General features: G+C 43.0%; 6 protein-coding genes across 6 annotated transcripts; 3 read left to right on the top strand and 3 right to left on the bottom strand.

Moving 5' to 3' along the window:
* Positions 1 to 32: 32 nt before the first annotated feature.
* EAE98_008431 (uncharacterized protein) lies at positions 33 to 7,127 on the bottom strand (the record flags this gene model as incomplete). The annotated part of the gene is made up of 2 exons (XM_038956054.1): positions 33 to 6,581; positions 6,648 to 7,127. 2 exons carry the CDS (start codon positions 7,125 to 7,127, stop codon positions 33 to 35), a joined length of 7,029 nt encoding a protein of 2,342 aa, XP_038807513.1.
* A 1,833-nt stretch (positions 7,128 to 8,960) lies between these two features.
* On the bottom strand, positions 8,961 to 9,996 carry EAE98_008430 (uncharacterized protein; the record flags this gene model as incomplete). Its single annotated transcript, XM_038956053.1, has 2 exons — positions 8,961 to 9,333; positions 9,383 to 9,996. 2 exons carry the CDS (start codon positions 9,994 to 9,996, stop codon positions 8,961 to 8,963), a joined length of 987 nt encoding a protein of 328 aa, XP_038807512.1.
* Positions 9,997 to 12,899: 2,903 nt separating this feature from the next.
* Positions 12,900 to 14,448, bottom strand: EAE98_008429 (uncharacterized protein; the record flags this gene model as incomplete). Its single annotated transcript, XM_038956052.1, has 2 exons — positions 12,900 to 13,332; positions 13,379 to 14,448. The coding sequence occupies 2 exons, from the start codon at positions 14,446 to 14,448 to the stop codon at positions 12,900 to 12,902; spliced, it is 1,503 nt and encodes a 500-aa protein (XP_038807511.1).
* Positions 14,449 to 15,403: 955 nt separating this feature from the next.
* EAE98_008428 (uncharacterized protein) lies at positions 15,404 to 17,408 on the top strand (the record flags this gene model as incomplete). The annotated part of the gene is made up of 3 exons (XM_038956051.1): positions 15,404 to 15,617; positions 15,681 to 16,171; positions 16,227 to 17,408. The coding sequence occupies 3 exons, from the start codon at positions 15,404 to 15,406 to the stop codon at positions 17,406 to 17,408; spliced, it is 1,887 nt and encodes a 628-aa protein (XP_038807510.1).
* Positions 17,409 to 19,143: 1,735 nt separating this feature from the next.
* On the top strand, positions 19,144 to 20,717 carry EAE98_008427 (uncharacterized protein; the record flags this gene model as incomplete). Its single annotated transcript, XM_038956050.1, has 3 exons — positions 19,144 to 19,637; positions 19,693 to 20,011; positions 20,082 to 20,717. 3 exons carry the CDS (start codon positions 19,144 to 19,146, stop codon positions 20,715 to 20,717), a joined length of 1,449 nt encoding a protein of 482 aa, XP_038807509.1.
* A 1,655-nt stretch (positions 20,718 to 22,372) lies between these two features.
* On the top strand, positions 22,373 to 25,256 carry EAE98_008426 (uncharacterized protein). The gene is made up of 3 exons (XM_038956049.1): positions 22,373 to 23,121; positions 23,184 to 23,335; positions 23,389 to 25,256. Exons 1-3 carry the CDS (start codon positions 22,913 to 22,915, stop codon positions 24,933 to 24,935), a joined length of 1,908 nt encoding a protein of 635 aa, XP_038807508.1. The 5' UTR covers positions 22,373 to 22,912; the 3' UTR covers positions 24,936 to 25,256.
* Positions 25,257 to 25,276: the final 20 nt, after the last annotated feature.

The raw sequence follows: 25,276 nt of genomic DNA, 5'->3' as shown, positions 1-25,276 counted from the left end.
TTTTGTTTCCTTAAAGATACAGGGTGAACAAGTCAATTTCCATCCTTCAAAAGAGGCTCCCTCTCCGCACCCCTCATGCCCCCTACTCCTGAACCTCCCATCCATCCCGCGCTCCCCTTATCCCCACCATTTGTAAAATAGGGATCATCTTCATCTCCATATAGTTTCCCCCTATCAAAACTTCCACTACTTCTATGCCCCGGTAATCCAAAGGCCGGACTAGGCAATCTTCCATCGCCATCTAGACTCTTTGGCAGGAAGTCTGCATCTGTATCTGGATCATAGTCATCTTTTGCATTGATGTTGGCATTCACATTAGCATTCGCGTTTGCATCCGCTTTCACATTCGCGTTTTCCCCAAAACTCAAACTCGATCGCTTTGACAAACTCTCACTCCTGCTTCTCAGGCTCGAGACCGAAAGACTATGTGGTCTGGTTTGAACCGGTGTATTCGAACGATTTGGTGAACCAACATTGAAAATGCTCATTCCGGAAAGCGGTCTCTGTTTAGGAGGTGGACTTGAATCATTTGCTCCTGCTTCGAATAGAGAGCGTGTTCTAGCGAAGATGGAACTAACAGGTCTTGGATTACGTTGTGGGGATGCGGTTTCTTTTTCTTGAGTTGTGGCTGCAGTTTTGGCGGGATCTTCTGACTGTGTCCAAGGAACGGAATGGAGATTTGGTGGCAGTTGAGAAGTCGATTTTTCTTCGGTCTGAGTTGGAGTCTGAGCCGTGAATATTGGGGTTGATGCGGGTGCATTAGAGCTCAAGATCTTCTCGGGAGGGATAAGTGATGGTGGAGTTGGTGCTAGGACTGGAGGATATTCTTGATCCATATGCACGTTGCTTACGTGAAATGAAGATGAATGTGCAGGACTTTCAATTGGAGATTTGTATTCTTGTGGGTTGAAAGGATCAAATTCGGCGGCATCTTGTAGATTAGGAGATTTGATAATTTCATCAAGGTTTTGTTCTTGATTTGCTGAATCATCCTGGGTATCATCATTTTGATGTGACCATCCTTCAGAAGATTCGAATTCCGTTGACATCATCTGACTAATGTGTGGTTGTTGAGACACAGGATCAGAATATTGTGGTTGTTGAGGTGGAGTTGGAGGACCTGATTCACCATCATCTGATGCATAATGTTCAAATGATGGAACTGTATCAACTGTATGAGAACGGTTACGACCATTATCGTTGTTCAATTGAGTTCTGTAATCTTGTTGCTGATCACCTTCTTGCGAATATCCCCAACCATTATAGGCGTTGTTAATAGACGCATCTAGGTAATTTCGGTGTTCATCTGGTGGAAATCTTTCAGATCTTGACCTAGGACTCAATACAGGTGACTGATGTGGTTCCGGTGAAGGTGTTAGACTGCTTCTGATTTGGGAGACTCTCGAGAATACTGCCTCATGTTCTGGACTCAAGTCACTATTTCGGTGATACAACGATGCTGGACGTCGAGGTTTAGGTTTTGGAGTGAGGTTGTTATTTTCGACAAGATCTTCATCCTCCACAGGCTCGGACTTTCCACGATTTTCCTCAATGTCAGGACTTGGCTCCAACACTCGTGGTAGATCCGTAGCGTTAGAAGCAGTTGCGTTTTCAATTAGTGCTTCTGAACTGCCATCGATTAAATTATCTGTGCCGCTGACTTTGTGAGGTGACTCTGTTTCTTTGACATCGGAGCCAAACATCAATGCCATTGGTGTCTGTGGTCTTTTGCTTGGCCCAGAATTTGAGATCTCAATATTGGATCCGCTTGGATGGTCAAGCTCGTCTTGAAGGATCCCTGTGGAGATTTCTTTGATAGCTGGATTTTCTGACTCTGATACTAACGGGTTGTTATCTCTTTGTTCTTTCAATCCATTCCCATCAACAGAGTCCTCATATTGCCAATGTGGATGGAAGAATCTACTCTTGGGAATGTATTCTTCATCTTCATCGTCGTCCTCGTGATCTTCGCCGACACGGGAGGCACCATCATGTGATTCTTCCCGGATAGTCTCAAGATAAGGAAGCGGACCCTCCTCTTCTTCTTCTGAGGATTGATCCCATTCGTTTTCGCTTTCAGAATAATTCTCTGTTTCCTCACCTTGCTCGGTCCTTTCACCTTCTGAGCCCGAATCTTGTTGATTGCGATCTTCATGCTCATACTGTAAGGCTCCAACTTCCTCATTTGGCTCGTCTGTGGTTAACTCGGCACTTTGTTCCTCACTTAGTACTGCGTCTGGCTGTTCAAAAGGGTTTAAATGTTCATCTTGCTGAATGAGTGCGGTATGAAAATCTTCTTCTTCCGTGTGTTCTTCATTTTGAGGAGTTTCGGTCAGGGTAGCCGATGACTCTTCCGCTTCGAGTGTTTGAGGTTTGTTTTCATTGACAATCTGGCTCTCTTCCTTTTCACCCTCAATTTCAGCAGATTTATCCCCACTCTCTTGTTGTTGACTAAGCAATTTCATTTGCTCATTTAACAAGGCAATTTCTTCTCTCGCTGCCATATCTTCGGCACTCTCTCTTCTTGGTCTCTCTTGCTCCGCTTCAACAAGTTCACTTTTGTCCATATAATTGCTATTCTTCTCGGTGCTTATGTCAACAGGTTTGATCTCTTGTTCAGCAGCTTGTTCCTCCTCGACAGCTTTCATAAACTCTGCGTTCAAACGAGCAATCTCCTCTCTAGCACGAACATCTTCAGGATCTTCGTGTTGTGTTTCTTGAGGTGGAGGAAGAATATCTGGATTAACTACTCTCAATTCCGGCCCAGTTTTGATTTGTTCTGATTCGACAGCAGCAGGTTGTTCATTCTCTTGAGTTAATGGTTCGTCGTGGACGGGTTCAGAATTTGTTGAGTCATTTGGACTTATGTGTGACTCATCTTCTGTCTCAAGATCGATAGGATGGTCAGTTTCTCTGGACCCTTCAATGTGATGGTCTTGTGTCTCGTCGAACTCTCTTTCTTCATGAACAGCATCGGCACTTTCGTCATTGACTCTGCTCTTCTCATTATCGTTGTGTCTCTCGGCATTTATCTGTTCTACCTCAGACGGCACTTCAGATGCTTCGCTATTCAAGCTTTCCAGGGCAGATATCTCTGGTACCGTGGTAATGGTCTCAGGCACGGAATTTGTATCTTGTTGGCTTTCAGGTTCTGCTGTGCTCTCTTTCAATGGTGTTTCATCAGCAGGATACACTGGTTCCTCAATACAAGTGGTGGGAAGTTCCTTGTCTTCAAGATGCTCTTGAGTCTCCACAATATCATCATTTGTCTGCTCTGGGACTTCTTCGACTTGTTGATGTATTGGCGCCTCATTTTCCGAAGTCAATGGCTCAGTCTCAATCACTTTTTCCGACCTTTGACTATCCTCAGATGGTATTTGACTTGATGTCATTGGTTCCACACTTTCGATCATGTGAGAAGGAGACGATTTACTATCCTCAGGATTTTCTTCGTGGCTCATTTCATTTGAATCCACATGATTCTCTTGTTGAGCCACGTCACCTAAGTGGGAACTTTCATCATCATCAACAGCAGTCTGTCGAATTGTGGGCGAAGGAAGTGGTGACCCAACATCAAGATTCAAAGCTGCTTCTCCAGTGCCTTCGAACTCTTCAGGGCCAGGCGTAGGTGTTTCCTCAAGTATTGGTACTTGCACAGTACTGTTAGCCTCTGCCAGCGGTTCTTCGCTCTCTTGACCGAGCTTTAGACTTTTTTCCTCGGTGTCAGGAACCGATATCTCAGAGATAGTCTCCTGTTCTTCAGAAGCGGGCTCACTCTCTGATGCATTGCTATTCTCTTGCGGGACAGCAGCCGACTCATCAATTCGGTACTTGATATGGCCTGGCAATTGAACAGTATCATCAGTGCTCTGCGAGATCTCATTTGAATTGCTATCAGGAGCTTCTTCATCCGGTCTCTCGTCTGTTGTTACGTCGCCTTCGATTGGTACGTCCAGATCACGTGCACCAGCATCAGGAGACTCAACTGCCTCTTGGATTTGTTCTGGGACGGTAATAACCGGCTCGGCAGCTATCTCGGTCTCTTCGATGGTATCGTCTGAAGCGATATCACGACTTTCAGTTAACTCCATTTCGTGATTTGTATTGGTGTCGGTTGCAGGATTTGAAATAGAACCAATTTCAGGATACTCGAAATGATGCTCTTCTTGCGGCGGATCAGTAGCTTCGTCGACAACATCATTGTCCTTACTAGCAGGTTCAAAATCTGTAGGTAATACATGAGTTTCAGAATCCTCATGGCCTTCGATGTCTGCCGACTCCACATCCAGAGTTGGCTGTGGGAATGTTTCATTGGGGATGCTTCTCGCCTCTCCCACTTCTGGTAAAACAGCTGGCAAAGCTTCCTGTTTTTCGGGAGCGTTTACGCTCTCCAAAGTTTCGGCGTCTTCAGGGTTTAAATCAGTGCTTGCAGTATCTTCAAGGCCCTTTTCAGACTCTTTGATTTGCTCAGTGTGATCTTGGTCTGGAGTTACGTTCTCATCTTTAGATTTGTTCTCGTGTTCCGACGCCTTGGCATCTGTGGACTCTTCGCCAGCAACATCTTGCTCGGCCATAGTAGGCTGTGTGTCTTCAATCGAATTACGCAAAATTTCGGAAATAGCATCTGCAGTATTTGTTGGTTCGATAGCTTCCTCTTGGTCTTTGTCAACTTCTGGTAGATCGTTTGACAAGAGCTCAGACTCTAGTTCTGGTTCCTCATTAAGCTCATCGCTCTCTGATTCTACTGGCTCTGGCAGTGGCGTTAGAATTGCCTTGGCTTCAGATTCATCGGGTGCAATCTTTTCAATTTGATTGGCAGATTCCGAGTCATCATGAGTGATCTCTGGTGCCTCATCTAGTTGATCAACCTCTGTATCGGCTGGCTCCGGGAGTGGGGTTTCAATTGCTTCTTCCACGGATTCCTTTAAAAAATCTGAATCATCATTGTGGACCAGCTCCGGTTCAACCTGAATTTCCTTCCCTTCAATTGATGCTTGATTCGTATCTTCTTGTGTATCTGGGATTACAGGCTCCTTGGGCATCAAATCATCTCCATTATCTATCTCTGAGTTACCCTGATCATTGGAAGCAGTGGCAAACTCTTCATCGTGCATAGGAGCTAAGATTGCCTTGTTGTTCAAGCTCAGGGGCATCTCATCAATTGTGCTGTTTTGGGGTTTATTCGGAGATTCATCGACAGTCAATGTCTCATTTCGTGATGCTTCATAATCCTCAAGTGGAAGATTGCCATTTGATGCTTTCTCTAGTGAAGGCTCCTCGGCTGAAAGTTGCTCTGCGGTTTCAATCTGGGCTGGATCATGTGTTGTATCGTCCGTTTCTACTTCTGGTTCGAGAGACTCTTTCTCGTGGTCGGATTCATTAATTTCAGAGACAACTTGATCTTTTGGGGCGTTCTCAACTTCAACTGTCTCGAGAGTTGTTTTTGATTCAGAGTCATCATTTTCATTCTGAATGTCGGAGGGCTGGGCGACTAGTGTGCTGTCGTCTTGAGATGACGTATGTTCTTCCGCGAGGTCTTTGTCCTCTGAATCGTTTTCATTGGCAACATTTTCAGCCTCAACGATTTCTTGAACATGTGGCGCTTGCGATTCTGTAATTTGCGCATTCGGAGAAACATCCTTGGCTTCCAGATGAGGAACCATTGCTTCATTTGCTTCCTCCTCCATAGCACGTCGAATTTCCTCATTCAGCTTAGCTATTTCTTCTCTGGCTGCTCTATCTTCGGGAGATTCATGTGGGTCAAGCACTGGAACAGTCTCGGCTTCTTTTGGTGCCTCCATCAGACTGTTGTCTTGCTTTGAATCGTCGTTTTCATCTTCGTGAGGAGTTTCGGTTGATTGGCTATCTTCGATAAGATCCTTGATCATTTCCGGTTCTTGAGATTCATGATCTTGCTTTAGATTGTCGCTGGTCTCATTTTGTGGAACATCAATTGACTGAGCCAAGTCAATTGATTCCTTTGGGGTATCATCAGCCCCAACAGATGTATCCTCTTGGGAAGGCTCAGGTGCGTCATCAATCTCCTTGGTCATTTCTTCTACAGGCTCTAATGCTTCTGGTTCAGAATGATCTTGACCACCTTGCGCAATGTTATCAAATTCGGGTTGCTGGTCAGCTTGATGTACCTCTTCAAGCTCGATGTGCTGCTCCTTGGGGACTAAGCTAGAGGTTTCTTCGATGGGCTGTGATAATTCTTCAATATTCTCAAGATTCGGTGATCGTGTCTCTTGCTCTTTGGGAACACCCTCCTCTGGAAGTGAGGCATCTGGTTGAACTTCTAAGTCCTTTGTTGGCTCTACCACAAGGTCTTTTTCACTGTCCTTAGTATCAGCTACGTTATCCTGAGGATCTTCGTCTTTGTGCTCGTTCACATCACGACTTAAATCTTCGCTTGTAACCAGATTTTTTTCTGCATCCTCCTCCGTGCCCTTGTTGTTCTGATTGTCCGATTTTAGATCTGGCTCTTGGTTATTCAGTACAACCTTTCTGCGGCTCCTGTATTGAATTTTCGGTAGTACAGTCGGAATGTTGAGCTGCTCGTCAATTTGTCTGTTGATTTCCTATTTTCGCAAAAATATTAGTAAATCGAAAAACACCCAGATAAAATTGACAGAATACAAACATACCCTTCTCGCAGAATCTAAAGTTTCCAAAGCTTTTTGTCCATCTATCATTTGTTGCTCTAACTCATCCTCCAACCTTTCCATTTCTTCATCGATCCCATCTTCAACTTCTTTATGTTGACTTTGGAATTCAGCCTTCCACTTCTCTACCTCCTCTTGCCTTACCTTTTCTCTCTCCTTCACTTCATTCTCGATTCTCAATTTTCTCTCCTCGTCTTCACGTTTCCTCCTCTCTATTATCTCTTCTTCCTCTCTCTTGATTTCTTCCTCGATCTCTTGTTCCTGTTTGAGTCGTGCTTCCTCTCGTTCTTTCATTGCAACTTCATGAGCCATCTTCAATTGCTGAAGCTGTTCATCGCGATCTCTTTCTAATCGTGTAATTTCCGCATCATGATTCGAAGTATCGCTAATTAAAGCGATAGTCTTGTGGATTTCATCAATATTGGAATGCAATTTCGTGACTAACTCTGCCACCGAAACCATTTTCCTTTCTAATTGAGTGATCGGTCTCAAGCTTGCAGTATAGTATAAGTAGATATGTATAGATGAACTTCTCAGCTGAGACAATGTCCAATGGAAGAAACGGAAAGTTCAAGAAGTTCGGATGAAATATATGGATATAGAAACGAATGTATGATACCACCAGCAGTCCAATCACAAAGAATTAATTCCGATGATTCAATGCGATCCCGTCGCTGTTGGAGTTTGTAAAAACAAAAACAGGAAACGAATTCAAAAGGACAACTCAGAAATGACGCTTTTCGTTTCTTACGAAAAGGTTCTTAGAGTAAGATTGAAAGGATTATGCTAGTTTCACTAAAAACCATCACAATGGATACTTGCCTTCATCGAATAGGGTTGCTAATATAAACATAAGCATAAGATGCATTGTTTCATACTTCATGCTTTGATCGCTCATGATCGCTCAGACAATATATTTCCACCTAGGGTAGCCCCTAGTGCTCGAGAGTTGTTCAATATCGGCGCAGCGATGGAGGCTCGAGATTTTGAGATGTTTCTTGACTAGACATTTTGCCACTCTTTCGATATATCATCGACCGCAAAGGCCGATGGCAATCGAACAGCTCTAAGCAAGCGAGGCAAGGTAGAATATGGCATTGAAGCTATCGTGGATTGCCGTCGTGCTTCCACATCCTTCTTCGAAAGCCAGGGGTTGCATTCACGCTATCAACGTCCGAGCGTGATGGTCACCTGACTGTCAACTCGACCGCGCACGTGCTCGACCCTTATTATCGTCTGAGCGAGTGCATGGCACAATTCCTTCTTTTCCTCTTCAAGACAGTTCAATCTGTATTTCGTTTATCTCTCTTCAAACCGCACGAACTGATCCCGTCTTTAAACCCTTTCCAGTATCGCTACCAATATCTCAAGCCGCCAAACCCCACCAGTGACTCGCTCAGGTCCCCTCAAACTCAATCTTAAACACAGGAGTCATCATCCTTGTCAAACTCGCTCGAGTTGCACAGATCTCTTACACGTCGCGCATCTGAAACTTCGAGCTCCAGATTCTGCTTTTTATAACCAATCCCATCCTCCAAACATCTGTACGTAAGGCACCTATCTCGGTACTTAAAATTCAGGATCAACGGCCAAAAAAAAAAGTAAAGAAAAGTTAAGGTTCAGGACAATGCGTGGTGGTGTGAACTTTTAATATGCAAGTACCGAATCTCGCGTATATTTTCAGCGGGAGGATTGCTGGAGGAATGTGGTTCATGAGTTCATGAGCTCGAGTAAGAAGTAGATTATAAGGCTGTTCGCCAAGGTTGTGGTTGTTATCACGACGTCTTTGATTTTTGAGGTTTGCTGTAAATTCTCAATTGTGAAGCTTGATTGTCTATTGAACTATATATATGAAAATCAAATAAACTAGATTTTGCATTATTTTGATTCGTATTATACATTCTAAACTGAGGTAATGATCGTGTCTCGTGATTGTAATGCTGGTAGTCTTCATTTCAACCACAAACAAAAAAAAAGAAAGAAGTAGGTAATAATGATAATGTAGCTTGTGAATTTGTAGCCCCCGCGGAGGAGGGCCTTCAATATTCAGGCTCCAGAAAAAAATCTTTGCTTCGTCAACTCAAGCTTCGGGCTGGTTACCCCGGCTCCCTGGGCATGTCATATTCATTCCCATCCCTCAATATGCCTTCCTTCCATTCCAACGCCACCTTTCTCGATTATTCGCGCAAAAATTCTATAAATGGTATAGTTCCTCCTCTCAGAAAACAAATCTTGTACACTTCCCGTACACTTCCCGTACACTTCCTATAAACCTTTTGATGATCCCAAGCCTGTTTAAATTCGTGCCATGTTTTCCTTTGAAGCTCTAGCGGTTCTTGATCTGAATTGGTCTCTGAATTGCATTCTACCGATCGTACCGTAGGAAATAGTACCAATGAATAGAATTGCCCATACACCTGTGATGACGCCACCAATTGGGAAGATCAGAATATTAAGACCTGGAACCACGAAAGGAGATTCAGAGGCGACGACGAGAGTTTGAATAGGTGGTTGAGCGACAGTTTTAGTAACTCCAGCTGCTTGTGTGGAGAATTCACCATTGACGAAAGATGCTTGGTTGGTATTAAGAGTTGTATTCACGGTTCCACCGGAGACATCTCTGCCAGTCAAAGTCACCGTTGGAGTCAATAGTGCTTCCATGGTTGAGCTAAAACAAATCAGATTGGAATTCTTTTGATCCTTGGAATTCAACATACCTGTCCATATCCATGCCAAGATATTCCTTATTCATTTGGCCAACAAAAGCATATGATTGAACTAAAGTTATGGTCCTTCCTGTGGTGGTGTTTGTTGTTGATTGTCGCTTTGAGTTTGCTCGTGGCCATGAAATTATAGATGTACCATCGCTTCTGGCCATCAACGTCGACATATTAACAGCCGATACTGTAGCTCCTTCGTAACTCAATCCAACCTGAACATCCTGACTTGGAATATTGGCAAATGTTCCTGTGGGAGCAGAGACATTGTAAATTCGGAGGTCGGCCTTGAAAACTCCAGTACTGTTGTCGGCATATGGCAAGTTATAACAAACTGCCAAGCCAGATGGATTGGTAGCCTGTCCATTCAATAAATCAAGAGCTTGAGTGCATGCTGCCTCAGTTTGAGTGTTCCAGTCCGAAGCGTTCGTAGCTGCTGTCGTTGCTGGTGCATCCGTGATAGATCTCCGGCGATCTTCAATAATATTATCCATATATCGCCTTAACATCTCCTCCTGATTATCTCGGCGAACCACTGGCTTCATATCCATAATTCCTGCGCTAACATGACCAGCAAGTAGCAGCGATGCCGTTACGGCTGCGTGCCAAAACATAATGGGCTGTATTGATTAAAAAAGTTGAGACCGGCGAGTAAGAAAGATCCAAGATATGGTTTAAATATTAGTGAATTTAAATCTAAATGACCCGACCGGCGGTGAGAAAGATTGCAAACAATGTCCTGCCTCAAGCAAGAGGTAGAAAACAACTTTAAAAAGAAAAGAAGGTATGAAGAGGAGATGGGCCTGCCCAAGAATTGAAATGGGAGAAGTGGCGATGATATTGTTTAGTTTGCCAACCCAAGAAGAATATTATGAATGTAAAAAAGAAGAAAGGAACAAGAAGGATAGGAATAGTCTAAAGGTGCCATGCCACATGAAAATGCTAGACAGGCTTAGCATGGAAAAATACGAATCCCGTAACAAAATGTCGTAGACATTCGGAAGCAAAAACAACGATATGGAGCTCATACCAGGAGGTGATCTCAACTTATCGATGCAAAATGGGCATGAGCATGTAAGCAACTCCAGACAAATTGTGTCGGACTTGACGGTTCTTGGTTTGGGAGATTAACTTTAGCCCTGTCTGCTGAGAGATAGTTCCATAATGGGAACTACTAGCTTTTCCACTTATAGAGGGGTGTAGCATGTGCGAGACGTCTGAGGGTCAGTCCTATGGCGATGTTGAGACAGTGAGACCATCGTATGATGCGCGGTCAAGCTTTTCACAGAAAATGTTGATTGGAAGACTCTTAATTTGTGAGTGTGATCGACACAAGGAGGTCACGACTTGTCAGATGAGTGGCGGCACAGATGACGCTTGTCAATACATGCATACCATTAATAGAGCGCTTAGAGTCCAGAGTATTAATCTGGGGGTAGGAAAATATGATGCACGACACCAAAAAGGATGTTCTACCAAGGTAGGATTCGGCATCGTAGGACCATCATAGGTACAATCATCGATCAATCAAACCTCTCCATGCTCTTTGGATTGAAGAAGGCTCCAGCGTTTTCAAAATGAGTTGTTGAGACTGAATCTTGTCTGGGAAAATGAGGTGTGAAGCTTCCCGAGTCTCATCATCAATCAATACCTTGTCAAACTTGGCATAAAATAAGATCAACTAAGCTTGATCGGTTAAAAGCTGACAAAGCTTTTATGGGACTAGCCAAATTAAGTAATAAATATTTGCTACTTCCGGATTTTCAACTTGGCCGCAGTATCACAGACCCTTTCATGACTTTTCACGGTGTCAATGATAATCTTACGTTGACAACCAACGAAACGCGAATAACCTCATATAATCTTCCCCATCTCCGTTGAACTTCAATCCTAATCAACCAGTGAAGTGGTAGGATTTTATGATCCCAATTTCTTCAATGATCATCAGATACACTCATAATTTTACACGGCGGGAGGATACGACCCAAATTCTTCAACACGATTTCGATGGATGTCAAGTCTTCCCGCCTTGCACGCACAAATGTGGGTGTATTCACACCAGTTCCTAAAGACTGGCTGAGGATTCTTCAATTGAAATTCGTTGAAGATATTTCTTGCGGCAGCAAACGAATGAGAGGTCGTGAATTTTCCTCTAAGCGCCCTGTGTGAGATCGTTCAACTGTTGGTTGCATCAATATGAGATCTGCTGCGCCAATCGTTCCGGATCAACACGTTTCTCATCTGACATCGACGAGCCTCAGTTCTAATTCGATAATAGTATGGTATAAGACAAAGCGGCCTCTCTTTATTTTAATCATGCTTTACTATTTTTGTATTTATTTTGGGGCAGGCCACATTTTGCCACCATTCAATGTCATTTTCTGAGCCATATTCAATCGGCCAAGACTCAAGGAGTTCGCAAATACATCATTTGTAAAATCCGATGAAAGTCTACGGTGAATGGAAGCAGACTTAGCAGAGAATGCGAGTATCTTCTATTTCACGTGTCGGGACTCGGCAATACTCTGTACAATTCGAACTCATCCTACTGACGTATTCCTATACCCTGCAGTGTCGCTTTTCACCGTTACATCTTGAAACTTCATTCGTCGCTCGGTTCATCGCGACGCAAGTCAGCTTGTGAAGATTTCTTTTGCCATCGCATGACATTTGCTACAACTTTTATACTCAGCCTCCAAAGTGGGGTCAACAGTAGGCCGTTTGTATGGCAAAGCTAAATTTACACAAGCATGTGAGCACCAGCCAAGATCAAAGTAAGAAGGAGCATTTTTCACGGCACATGAATACGGGCCTCCGAGTAGGCTTCGTACCACATTCCTGTTTTAACACCATTTTTATCATGTCGAACATGTTTTCATCGAGATGTGCATTTCTTCTGCAGACTCACCGCCTGACTTGGGGCGGTGCAAATTGTCTTCTTGTCCAGCAAATTCTCATAGTGATTCTGATATTGATTGTCTGGAGAACAGATTTCTCTATCAATCTCTTTCGCCAGATGAGAGGTACTAAAAGGGTTTGTCAAATTGACTTTCTTGCTTTCATCATATGCATTGATCGTAGAATTCATCTGGGTCACAGCATAATCAATTTCTATTGATATCGAGAAGAAAGCCTCCGAAGCTTATCACAAAGTCAGCGCTCGCGATGCTTTGCCTGAAAAGATCCTTTAGTGAGGATTTCAGCAATACTCTTGCTGCATTGATGTATTCTTGCGTTATTGTCAGTCTAGCAACTTTGTGTACCCTATTTCTTCTGTCCCGTGTCGATCAAACTGATCAAATTGATCAGACACACTGGAGGTTTATTGCCATTCAACACATTCATTGTCATGATTATGAACATCATTTAGGCATTAACCCACGAGCTTTAGCACTAACATACAGATGCTTGACTTCTGGGCATGAGTCCCCGATTATTATGAGAAAACTGGAGTAGATGATCGAATTATGTGGTATGAAATGTTAACTTTAGATTAACCACAAATTTCGGCTCTTGTCTAAAACTTCAGCAATCTTTCTAGATACGCCCTCAAATGAAGCAATACACGGACTAATATCCACGTTACAATCAAACCTAACCAAACTCCCCAGATTGTTCCAAGTCCCGCAAGAAGCCTTGCATCTACAATGAATGAAATCAAGAGATTTCTCAATTCATCATTGATCAGCCACCAACTATACAACGGCATTCTAACCTTGGGAATAGTATCTCTCGATTTGATTGTTTCCAATGTTTCGGCCATTTTCCATGCCACACGATTGCCGATACTATCCCATGTTGCTTCTTCCGCCATTTTTCGACTTTCAATACTCATGGCTGATCTCAATTTAAGATCGTTGCCAAGTTTGAGAATTTTTTCAACAAATCCTTCAAGGTCTGATGGGGCCACCAAATATCCTGATCTATTTTCTGCAACAATTTCTGATGGGCTATAAATAGTCAGCTTATCCCGAGTCCATAAAGGGCATAACTCACCCTCCTTCGTCTCTTGCAATGACTGGTACACCACTCGCCATTGATTCCAGAACTACCAGACCGAAGGTCTCGGTAATTGAACAATGCAAAAATATATCAGCAGAAGCATAAGCTGAGGCCAGTGCCTCGCCTCTTAGCATTCCGGTGAAGATGATCTTTCCCTTCATCACTAGGTCTGCGAACAAATCTTTTATTTCGTGTTCAACCTTTTGGCTCTGATTGCCTCCAACTATGATGAGCTTAAAGGGGAAATCTCTCTTGACCAACTTCTCTGCTACCTCGCTCAAAAATTCGAACCCCTTTTCTGGTGCAAGTCTAGCTACACAGATCATGATGAGCTCGCCATTCGGAGCCCACTCTATTCGATGTTTCTCTAATCGCCTCGAGGGATGAAACATAGAACTATCAACCCCTCTTCTCAAATTCATCATCTTTTCCCCTGGTACTTCTATCTTGACTAAATATCTTTTCACAAACGCACTTGGATAAAGTATTGCCTTTACACCCTCCCATCGGAAAAGATACCCTTGCACACTTCCAAATACCCAAACTGCCCATCTATTTAATGGTGTTGGAAATAATATCTCGCAATAGCCTGATAAATCTGTTTGAAAATTCAGTAGCACGGGAACTTGTTCTTTGTTCTGCTGCTGTCTTAACTGTAACAAGATCTGGAATCCCAGAGATGCAGGACTTGCGAGGTATATTAAATCTGGTTTTGATCCAAAGGTCCTAGTATATAGTTGCGACAAACGTACAGGATAAACAATTGAAAGTTCGGGGTTGTAAGGTAATGGATATCCTTTTAATCTCACTTCGATATGGTTGGTATCGTGTGTTGTGGGAGCAATTGGAACTGCTCCGGTTGAATTATGAGGCGCGACAACTGCGACGGATACGCCATTCCTGCGAAGGTATTCCACCAAATTTAAAGTCGTTCTGCTGACACCATTTACAGGTCCAAATGATTCTGTGGCGAGGAGGATACGTTTTCCCTCAAGAGCTGCTGGGAATTTAAGTGGTGTATTTGTATTTGGACAATCTTTAGATAGGACCATTCTCAAATCCATTTATTCAACGTATTGGAATTGTATTCCAAAGAGCTTGAGGCCAATAGAGGAGCATCGACTTAATTATCTTGCTGAAAAAGGCCAATCTTTAAATAATACCCAACCAACAAACCGATAAGGTCTTCCATTGGGTTGGACTTTTCAGGCTAGGTTGTTATATCACAGTTCCCATTATTCGCCCCCCGCTATCAATTCTTCACCACATTTCTACTCAGCACATTCTAACTATGCACTTGGAGAACGCTTTCCCCCATGCTGTTCACAATCTCTGTCTTATTGGATGTTTGTTTGTACAACCTCGCTCAACCAATGAAAGGTAAGATCATAGCCCCACGTGGGGAATTTCCTGGTCCTGATTTTCGGAAATCATTCAATAGTTCCATTGCTCGTTACACCTTGTAGACAGTATACAGTTATCAAATGTCTTATCAGAGGACAATCAGTTTCAGGGAAAGCATATGCTACCAACATTGTCGTTTGTCTTGAGATGAGTCATGAACCAGTATTGCTGTCAACGTGTAAGAGTTTGTTGGCTATCGTTTTCTGTCGAGTATCTTAGGATTCCTTTGTGATTGTGTCCTGGTGATGAGTGATTTGAATTCCGGGAAGTTTTATTGATATGTTCATGATGCTATCTCTGTAATATGACGGAGGGTGACTATTTTCAGCGGTGGAAGTGTACCTTCTGTTTCTGTTATCTGTTCCTTCCTGGTCTAGACTCTCAATATCTGCTCTTTTCATGCTTCCATCCTCATGACCCTTATTTACTATAGATCTATAGGGACTCGCATGTAAAAAAATTCTCAACATCACCATAATTTCTTTTCTTTTCTTAGATTCATAAGGTCCACGTTCAGAACCTTAGATCTCAATCCAGGCTTCTCGAACTTTTCCAAATAGCATATGCGCTTCCTAGATATTTTCCATATTGCGAAGAAGACAGAAATTTCCAAATATGTCACCAAAGGATTCGACACCTCTAGATACAGACGGGAGTACCCACGATATATCAACCGCACCCACAACACCTGATGGCAGTCTTACTTTCAGTCCCATTTTACAAGCTTTGAATTTAGACGATGGTATCGTATTCGATAATTCTCTTAGAAATGAGAATTCGACGCATCGTCTTGTACAAAATGTATGTTGTGTAGGTGCGGGGTATGTTGGTATGTGATCTCCCAGTTCCGATATCATCCTAGTAGGGGGTTTTATTGACTTCTCGATCTTAGGCGGCCCAACAGCAGCTATGCTCGCGCTTCAGAATCCACAAATAAAATTCACGGTTGTCGATAAAGATACTTCTCGCATAAGTCAATGGAATTCAAAACACTTACCAATCCACGAACCGGGTCTACTAGAGATCATCCGTATATGTCGTGATGGGTCGAGAGCGTTCTCGCTTTCCAATGATCCGTCGACTGAAAATGCTGAATCATCATCTGAGGATGTATCCGAACATACTGATTATATTCACATTCCAGCGCGATCACCAAATCTATTCTTCTCTGACAATATCGAAGAATGTCTAGGCGAAGCAGATATGATAATGATCGCTGTCAATACACCTACAAAGACTTATGGAATAGGTTCTGGAAAAGCAACAGATATGACAGCCGTAGAATCAGTTGTGCAAGATATTGGAAAATATGCAAAATCTGGAGCTATTATCGTAGAGAAAAGTACCGTGCCAGGTCGAACTGGTGAATTTATCAAAGATATCGTATGGTATTCATTACTCTTTTATTGTAAGAAAGATGACTGACACATCCTTTAAGCTAGCAATTCTCCGTCCTAATGAAATATTCTCGATCCTCTCATCTCCCGAATTCCTATCCGCAGGTTCTGCTGTTCAAGATCTCTTACATCCAGATCGTATTCTCATTGGTTCTTCTCGCTCCCGCACCTCCACTCTTGCAGCCCACTCCCTCGCTTCCCTCTACCACTGGATTCCTTCTCGAAAACTAATCCACACCTCCACTGCCTCTTCTGAACTATCGAAACTAGTTTCCAACGCCATGTTAGCACAGCGAATAAGTTCCATCAATAGTATTTCCGCGATTTGCGAAGCTATCAGTGCGGATATTGATGAAGTATCTGTAGCTGTAGGTCTAGATTCTCGGATTGGGAATAAATATCTAAAAGCGGGGATTGGATTCGGGGGGAGTTGTTTTGGGAAGGATATTAAATCTTTGATTTATCTAGCTGAGGAATTGGGGTTGGATGAAGTAGTGGAATATTGGGAGAGTGTGTTAGTGGTTAATGAGTGGCAGAGGAGGAGATGGGTGGAGAATATTGTAAAGAAGATGGGTGGTGGATTGAGGGGAAAGAAGGTAGTGGTGTTGGGGTATACTTTTAAGCGGGGAACTGGGGATGTGAGGGAGAGTTTGGCGAGGGAAGTAATTAGGATGTTGGGTGAGGAGAAACCGGGGGAGATTGTGGTTTGGGATGATGGGTGTGATCGGGATGTGTTGAAGGAGGAGGTAAAGGGCGTAGCGAGTGTGAGGGTAGAGGAGGACCTGTATATTGCTTGTGAAAGGGCAGACTCGCTTCTTATCTGTAGAGAGCTGGAAAATTCTACAAAGGGAAAAAGTGAGGAATTAGTTGACCCGAGACCATTTTTCGGGCGTCCTTCGGCAATGGATTTGTCAGACTTGAGAAGACATTTATCATCGCAATCTTGCGCAGAGGTAGAAACAGATGATCCACTAGGAAGGCTATATCCCGAGCCACCTTGTGAAGAAGGTTGCACGAAATGCGAGTGTGGCAAAAACACAAGTGTGAGAGAGGAGCAGGTCATTGACTGGAAAAGAATAGTCAAGGGGATGAAAGCACCAAGATGGATATTCGATGGAAGGGGTGTTGTTGATAGGATTGAATTGGAAAAGATTGGAAAAAGTGTGGGTGTAGAGGTTAGAGTTGTGGGAGTGGGGATGGGGATGGGGAGGCATGGATGGTAGATTGATCTGGGGTTAGACATGTGGATATCTTGACAGAGGAGGATATTATAAGTAATGGGAGTTATATTTATGACATGAAGTTGGAGTCTAGCGACTTGGTCTCTGACTGCTTAGTCGAGTATGACCTGTAGATTTTGGGGGTAAAATTAGCTATTATATATATGAGTTGGTAGGGCATATACCCAAGAATATACCGAACTAAGGAAATTCCATCCTTTGAATAGATTTAAGTATGAGTGAAGTGATGGCCACTAGTGCGAATGAAGTCTTTTCTGTCTTTATATCATACTGAAAGCCCGTCTTCAGTATGATATTTACTCACCCACTGACTATTCTGAAATGCTTCAAAACTATGCCTGTTTAGGACTTTTCATATTTTCTTCCCTAGGAGATGGACTGAACGCTTTGAACATATTATTCAACAAACTACTCGATCATTGAAGGTCTCTCATTACGACAAGACTAATGTGTGAATCTCACAATATATTCCCGAGGCTTGATTGTTCCGAGGTCGAAACATGGTCATGTGATATGAATAGTCTCTCAACTTTACTTACCTAGCCCAATGCTTGGAAGACTGTTTATCAATCACCACGTTTAAGAGATGCTCCTCATATCGGAAGACCACTGATCCGCTCTCTGAGAAACGGTGATCGATGTAAAGCATTGATTGATGTTCACACAGTAATCATGTGATTTGTCGGACGAATCCCGGAAATCCGGCACAGGTTCGCCGTCAACGATCAGCTCTTTGCGTTTGTACAGCACCATACTACCTTTGGGACATGCTCCGCGTACTACGAGACCCTATATGAATGTAGGGACCTGTTCATGTTAGGTACAGGAGCGGCGAAGTTGCAGCCGCTCAGTGATGCCCCGTATGCTGTGCATAAGCTCATGGTATGATGGACCCTAATCATTTGAGTCATGGTGCCTTGGTAGCGAGTTTGAAACTGCAAAGGGTACAGAGCGATTTTAGATTGTTATACTTTGACCATTTGACCAAGATGCCATGGAAATTGAGAGCAAATGTAGGAGTGATGTACTGATTGAAGTGGTGGTGGTTCATTTGTTTCGCTTACTAAGGATGCACAGACGGCATGTTCGCATTGCAATTCCACTTGAATTTCACGATCACTCATATTCTTATGTTTCTTTGCTTCTTTGCCACAATCATATACCTCAAAAATGACAAAAGCTTGTCATTTGTAGGGCGTGCAGTGACAGTTCAAGTAGTCGCTTGCTGGAAGGTGTCAATCTGTAGTCTGGCGACCGTCCCTTGATCAGCCGTCCTCTTACGAGAAAGTCAAATATCTTCCGCTGAACGAACTCCAAACAAAAATCTACATCGTACCATATTTCGTTTCTCGGACTCGAGATAGTTTTCTCTTTCCGGGGGAACTCTCACGGGAACTGTCCGAGCACCCATGCGTGCCTGCAATCTATTTCTCGATGAGTTTAGTATCCCGAAAGAACATCTGAGCGTTCGTACAGTCTGTACCAGTAGATAAATTAGTTTCATCCCGCCATTGGCAGCCACGTTTATGGGCGACTGAATGATTCCATCTTATCGAGCACGTAGTCTGATGAAAACCAATTTTTGCGTATGGAGACCAGGTCCAAGCTATAATGCGAACTGCTCTAATATTAAGGTAGAGTGTTTCCCTCTTCTCTCGCCCAGTAGGTGGAATTGAAATCATTGCATTGCTGGCTCAATACTCAACGATTTTTCAATATGCGAATCCCTCCACCTCAAGTTCTGTCAACCTTTCCACAACCGAACTACATCGACCCAGTGACTAGAGGACCTGTACTCCTCATAATAACCGCCGTTTTTCTCCCTCTTGTATACATTGTGGTTAGCTTACGAACCTTTACACGGATTCATCTATCCAAGCATTTCGGTATTGATGATGTGTTTCTTCTAATCGCTCTCGTCCCGACTACAGTCTGCGCTGTTGTTGCACTCATCGCCCAGGAACGTTGGAAATGGAATCGCCATATTTGGGATGTTGCACAGGGTGATGCCGAGTTTGGACTCAAAATATCTTTACTGCTAGAGTGTTTATTTGGACTTGCTGTTGCATTAACGAAAATATCTTTGCTCATCTTGGTGATGCGGGTTATGTCCAGAGGAACCGGTCTACTTAAACATTTAGCTATTGCTATGATTGTGCTAGTGGCATGTGAAGCAATTGCTTTTGATGTGGTTATTATCAACAATTGCAGGTATGATGATCAGATTTGCTGTAGGATTGAGAAAATTACTGATCATATACAATAGTCCCATTTCGGACTACTGGAAACTATCTTACTCACCTCAAAATTGCATCGATGAACGAACACACTTACTTGCAAGCGCAATCATTAATACCTGCTCCGATTTCTTTGTCTTCTTCTTACCTATACCTACCGTGTTTAGCCTTCCCATACCCTTCCGTCAACAATTGATGCTTTTCATCCTCTTCGCTGCTGGATTGGTCGTCTGTGCTTCGGGTGTTGTTAGGATATGGTATATACACGCTGCATATTCATCATATGATAGAACTTGGTTCTCATATCCATTATGGATATCTAGTGTATTGAATTTATACGTAGGCATAGTAAGAATCCCTCAATTATCTGTCGTTGTCTCACGTCAAGAATCTGTGATATTAACCCCGATTACTCTAGATATGCACCGCACTCCCAGCTACAAAACCATTCTTCTCCACCTTTCTTCCGTCTCTATTTGGGCATAGCAATCAACCTTCGGACGGAAGTCTATACAAGTTATCGGCTCACAACCCTTCCAAGGTCAGAATGCATCCATCTCAAAACGAGCTCAAACGACCTGAAGAATCTTTCAACATTGGCGACATATCAGATCCAATGGCTGAAGAAACGGAGATTCCTGATTATATGAGAAAATCCAGACAAATGCTTCCGCTATCATATCTGAGTTCTCAATCATCAAATCGAGGATCATCGAATCGGCGATCATCACTACAAAGATCATCAAATCCACCATCATATCATCATCAGTCTTATCAAACTTACGATACTCGAGATATGGAATTTGACGAAGCAAGCCTGAGTATTGGCTCATACTTGGAACGCGGATCCGCTCGTTTAACCCAGCAATCGGATGGAACATATCCAAGTGACCGCTCAAGTTTAAGCACTTTCGTCACCGAAGAACCTGGATCGCCACAGTCATCACGATTCGCCAGCAGTTTGATGGAGGTCCCATATACTTACAATCAATTTGGCAGAGCACACGAATTACGTCCATCTGAGAGTCAAGACGTCTTGATACATGCAAGATAAGAAGTAATGACGAGTCATACACACTTGTGTGTGAGACAAATCATCTCAAATCCTGAGAATTCCTGCAGAGGATTCTAGATTTGGGACACTGCAACCGCTCGGTGAAGAGATCTTAATCACGTGACCGAGTACATAATCCTAATTAAGCTCCTCAGGATCTTCTATGCGACGTTCAAGGGTATGAAAAAATCGATGCGGGGTTGTCGTGCATTAGAACAATTTGAACCGCATAAAATCGGTCAAGGTCAGATGTTGCGTTGTTTTTCACGACAAACTGTTTTCCCTTTCATACGAACTCGCCCACTTTATTAGGCTGGCGGGGAAGAGAATTGGTAACATTGTCGGTGAACGGAGGTTGCGGATGTAATGCGCAAGACGAAGAGGTTTTGCAGGATTTTCACGCTCATGTCATGACCACATGGACATGAACATGGACATGAACATGGAAATGGAAACACCTGGTATCTACCGGCTAATAGACTGTGCTGTGTGTGATAGTGGGCGAATGATGAACATTTGGGAAATATGCTGATCGTTATATCTTCACTTGTGATGAAGGAATATCAGATGACTTGATAATCTGTCCGATCATCTTTTTTCAAATTCAGCTGATTAAGGCAATTCAGATATATACCTAACTATTGAAGCTTATTTTGTTAATTCGTGTTTGTGGACTCTTGTGATACCCCAGGGCTTTGAATTATCTTCCTTTTGGTCCAATGAGTTCCATCCAATCCGACCCTGGAATCGGAGATATAAAAAAACCCATCACTTCAACCCCTTCATGAACAGTGCAGCCCCAGGGAAAAATTCGGTAAAGTAAATTGGTGGCTGTAAAATTTGAACCTTTGTAGCGGAACCACACAACCCCTACAAAATCCATTTGGAAGAAGAGCATCGACCTAGAATCGAGATTTTTTTATGGATTTGGCGATAATAAGACCGTACTCGATATTTAGCCCAGTCGTCATCGTGAATATTTTATGCATGTTGGATGCAAGGCTTATTAGGTATCAGGTAGCGGAAGCGATGAGTAGACTCACTCACACGAGTGAGTACCATAGAATGAAAAGGGACGATTCAGATTGATCACTTATAAGTTATACGGTCCCGAAATACCTGGATCAATCACGCACAGAGACTCAGAGCAGAGAGAATCCCGCCCATGCTTTTTGCATTGCTTGGCTTGGCTTTCCACACAGAGTAGAGGGAGTGGTGAGGGTACTCGACTAACTCGAGCAGATCCGACATATTACAATACTATAGTGAACTACTAATATTAAACGATCTACATATAGCTTTCACATTTTTTAAAAAAAAATTCAAATGAATTGGTTCCCAAATTTCTGAAATACCCGCTTCATCTTAATGTTTCTTAATGATGGCCCTGAGGAAGGTCGTCTCTTGGATCACACAGTTTTGTAAATAGTCAGGTGTTCCATCAACCGGTAGGTTGGCGTCAGTCTGCTCTCGTGTTGGATTCGAATGATCTACAGCGTCTACGAAATGAGGAAGAAGGAAAAAAACCCCCAACAATAATTCCGCAGCTCAAAACGGGAACAAGGTTTCAATATCGATTGTCTATAGGTAATCTAGTACATGCAATTATTATTATACATACTTCACAATTTGACGTGTTTGATCCTCTTACGTTCTTTTACACTTTTCTTTTCCAAAAAATATCATATACTTTCCTATAATAGGGGAATATACTCCGAACGCACACTTCCAACTCGAGGGAGCCTTTTACCGCTTCTTTCGCCCACCTTTCCGACCAGCCTTTCAAGTAACCTTAGGAACTCAGATCCCCACTACGCGTACCGCCGATTAATAAGTTTGAAGAAGAAAACTTATATCATTCAGAGAAAGTACTACAAGAGACTCACCAGTCTCGGAATTTAGATCTTGAATTTTTCGGTCCGGCACATCACAAAAGAAAATCTACGAAGAACTAGGTACCATTAGTTTTGACGTCAACGTTACCGTACAACAAGCTTTCGTACTACACATACCATACAATATACATCAACCTCGAAAGCATAGAAGATAGCACGATAATGGTGTAAAATAACGTTGGTGATCATGTTGGAGGAATTTAGAAGTTGGAAGGAAAAGCCCGATCCATAACATATAACGAAATTCCCCTCCATCCTCCCCCTCATTTCGAGACGAAAAACTCAGATGCCATATTCTCCATGGCACCCCTCCCAACACACATAGCACGAACTGTGCTTCAATTTTCCTCGAGAGATATTGGAGACAATACGAATGAAGGTCAAGATGTATCGATATCCGAAGGATTAGTCTTGCAAAAACTGGCATTGACATTTGCAACTGCTAGTGTTGCTTCTTCGATTCTAGCTTTTTATTGGTTTGTTAGAATGAGACGTTCGTTCAGACATGAGTGAGCTTTACCCCATTTACCCCTCCATTTTTTTTTATGTCCATGTACTGATAACCGATTAGTCTCATTATGTTATTAATTCAAAGCGATATGTTTAAAGCTTTATGGTTTATGGTTTTTCCAATCGTTGTCTTTTTACATGGTCCTGTAGCAGATAATTCAAAATTTTGTCAAATAAGTGGATTTTTTCTAGCTTTAGGAATTGAAGCTTCAGGTTTGAGATACCATTCCATATGTGTGTGTGAACATTTATTAATTCGAGTATAGATATCTCGGTTCTCATGGTTGCTGTACATACTGCGTTGTATATTTTCAGACCTAGATCCTCGTCTGGCGAAGGGGGCCTCTATCCATATCGTAGGATAGCTTACACCATTTGGATAGTCTTTCCACTTTTGACGGCGTCTCTGGCTTTTGTTAATGATCATGAAGCTTATGTTGCTCAAGGAACGTACTGTTATCTACCAGTACGACCTTTTTGGTATCGCTTGGCTTTAAGTTGGATCCCTCGATACATTATTTTCATCACCATTGTCACTGTTTATGTTTCAATATATTTCTATGTACGATTTAGGTTTCGTGGATTCGAGAACAGTCATTCTCAAGATAGTTGTGATTCGACCAGACGCAATCAAGTACGAAGGAGTCTACCTCCTCCAGCTCTAATTCTTAATGGACCCGTGACTGAAATAAGACGTCCTTCCGCTGCGTATGTTACCGAGAGAAGGAAACAATCCTCGTCGACTTTGGAATCCCTCGCCAACATGAGGAACAATGCCCACCAATTTATGTGGACTTCAGTATTCCACTCTCGCAATCGAACTCATTCCGTATCTCCTCCATCAGAAATCTCCGCACCGGATACTGACTCATACGCTGGAGCATCAACACCACAAATCGTATCCGAGATAACCAGTCCAGCTATCTTGATGCCACAACAAATACTCAATCCACTTCCTCATCCTCAATTTCGAAATACATCATGGAGAGAAAGTATTGCCAGACGATTATCTCTCGACTCGAATGGTTCCGTATATATTCATCCCGCTACTCTTCAACAACAAAATGGATCAGCCGAACAAGGGAATCCTTACGATATGTATCTTGTCAATTCTCGCGGTCAAGATTTAACGGTATCGGAAATGATACGCACACGAGAGAAAATCCGTCGTCAACTTCGATTTTTATTTATTTACCCTTTGGTTTACTTGGGAATGTGGACTGTCCCATTTGTATTCCACATTCTACAATTCAATGATAATTTGGCGGTCAATCCGCCATTTGCGATTAATTTATTAGCTACCGTTTTTATTTGTGCACAGGGTGCTGTGGATTGTTGGTTATTTTCCACACGTGAGAAGCCGTGGAAACATATTCCCGGAACGGCCGGAACGTTTTTCGGGAGTCTAAAATTCTGGGTCATCTTTTTCGGCAAGGGGAAGGAGAGACAGGGACATGGGCCGGGGAAAACGAGAAACGAAATGGCGAGGGAAGCGCGACAAGCGTACAAGAGAAGAGATCAGGAGCTGGCGCAGAGGAGATTCGAGGCGCAGGCGGGTAATGGTGTAGTTATGGAGAGAGGAAGAGGCGATAGAAGTTGGTGGGATGTTGAAGGGGCCGATAGATTGGGAACGGTTGGTGTTGGGGCCGGAGTGGCGGCCATGACGCCTGTTCAGGAGGAATTTTCGATTTCGACGGATGGAGAATCTGAGGAAGTGGGTGGGCCTTCGGAGCTGATCCGAGAACAAGATCCCGTTCATACGAATGCTGACGGCTCTGCAATTGATGGGAAAGAAAGAAATGGTGATGTTTAATGGCTGGAGGATACAGAGTATATGATTAATCAATGACGGTACATACATCGGTAGGCATAGCGTTTGAGCATTGCATAATACGGCGGCATAGCATATGGGGAAGGCATAGTCAAGGGCATACATACTGGCGTTCGAAAGGGAATCAAGCATTTTTGGGAGTTATGGTATTGCATATGTATAAGCATTGGGTATGGATATGGGTATCGACCGGCGAGTCTACGGACCCGGTATTGGGTGGGAAAGGCGTTGAGGTTACTTTGCTTGTATATAAATTCCGTATTGTCGGATGAATTGACATAAGTAGAATTCAAATACTATCTTAAACAAACCCGCTGTGGTCG

The sequence above is a fragment of the Botrytis deweyae genome, assembly GCF_014898535.1.
Source record: "Botrytis deweyae strain B1 chromosome Unknown BDEW_022, whole genome shotgun sequence".
NCBI lineage: Eukaryota > Fungi > Ascomycota > Leotiomycetes > Helotiales > Sclerotiniaceae > Botrytis > Botrytis deweyae.
This window is presented reverse-complemented; position numbering and strand designations above follow the sequence as displayed.

Coding starts and splice junctions, on each gene's coding strand:
- EAE98_008426 (XM_038956049.1), top strand. CDS start 22,913: ATGGCACCCCTCCCAACACACATAGCACGAACTGTGCTTCAATTTTCC. Junction 23,122..23,183: donor AGACGTTCGTTCAGACATGA/GTGAGCTTTACC, acceptor ATAACCGATTAG/TCTCATTATGTTATTAATTC. Junction 23,336..23,388: donor TTTAGGAATTGAAGCTTCAG/GTTTGAGATACC, acceptor ATTCGAGTATAG/ATATCTCGGTTCTCATGGTT.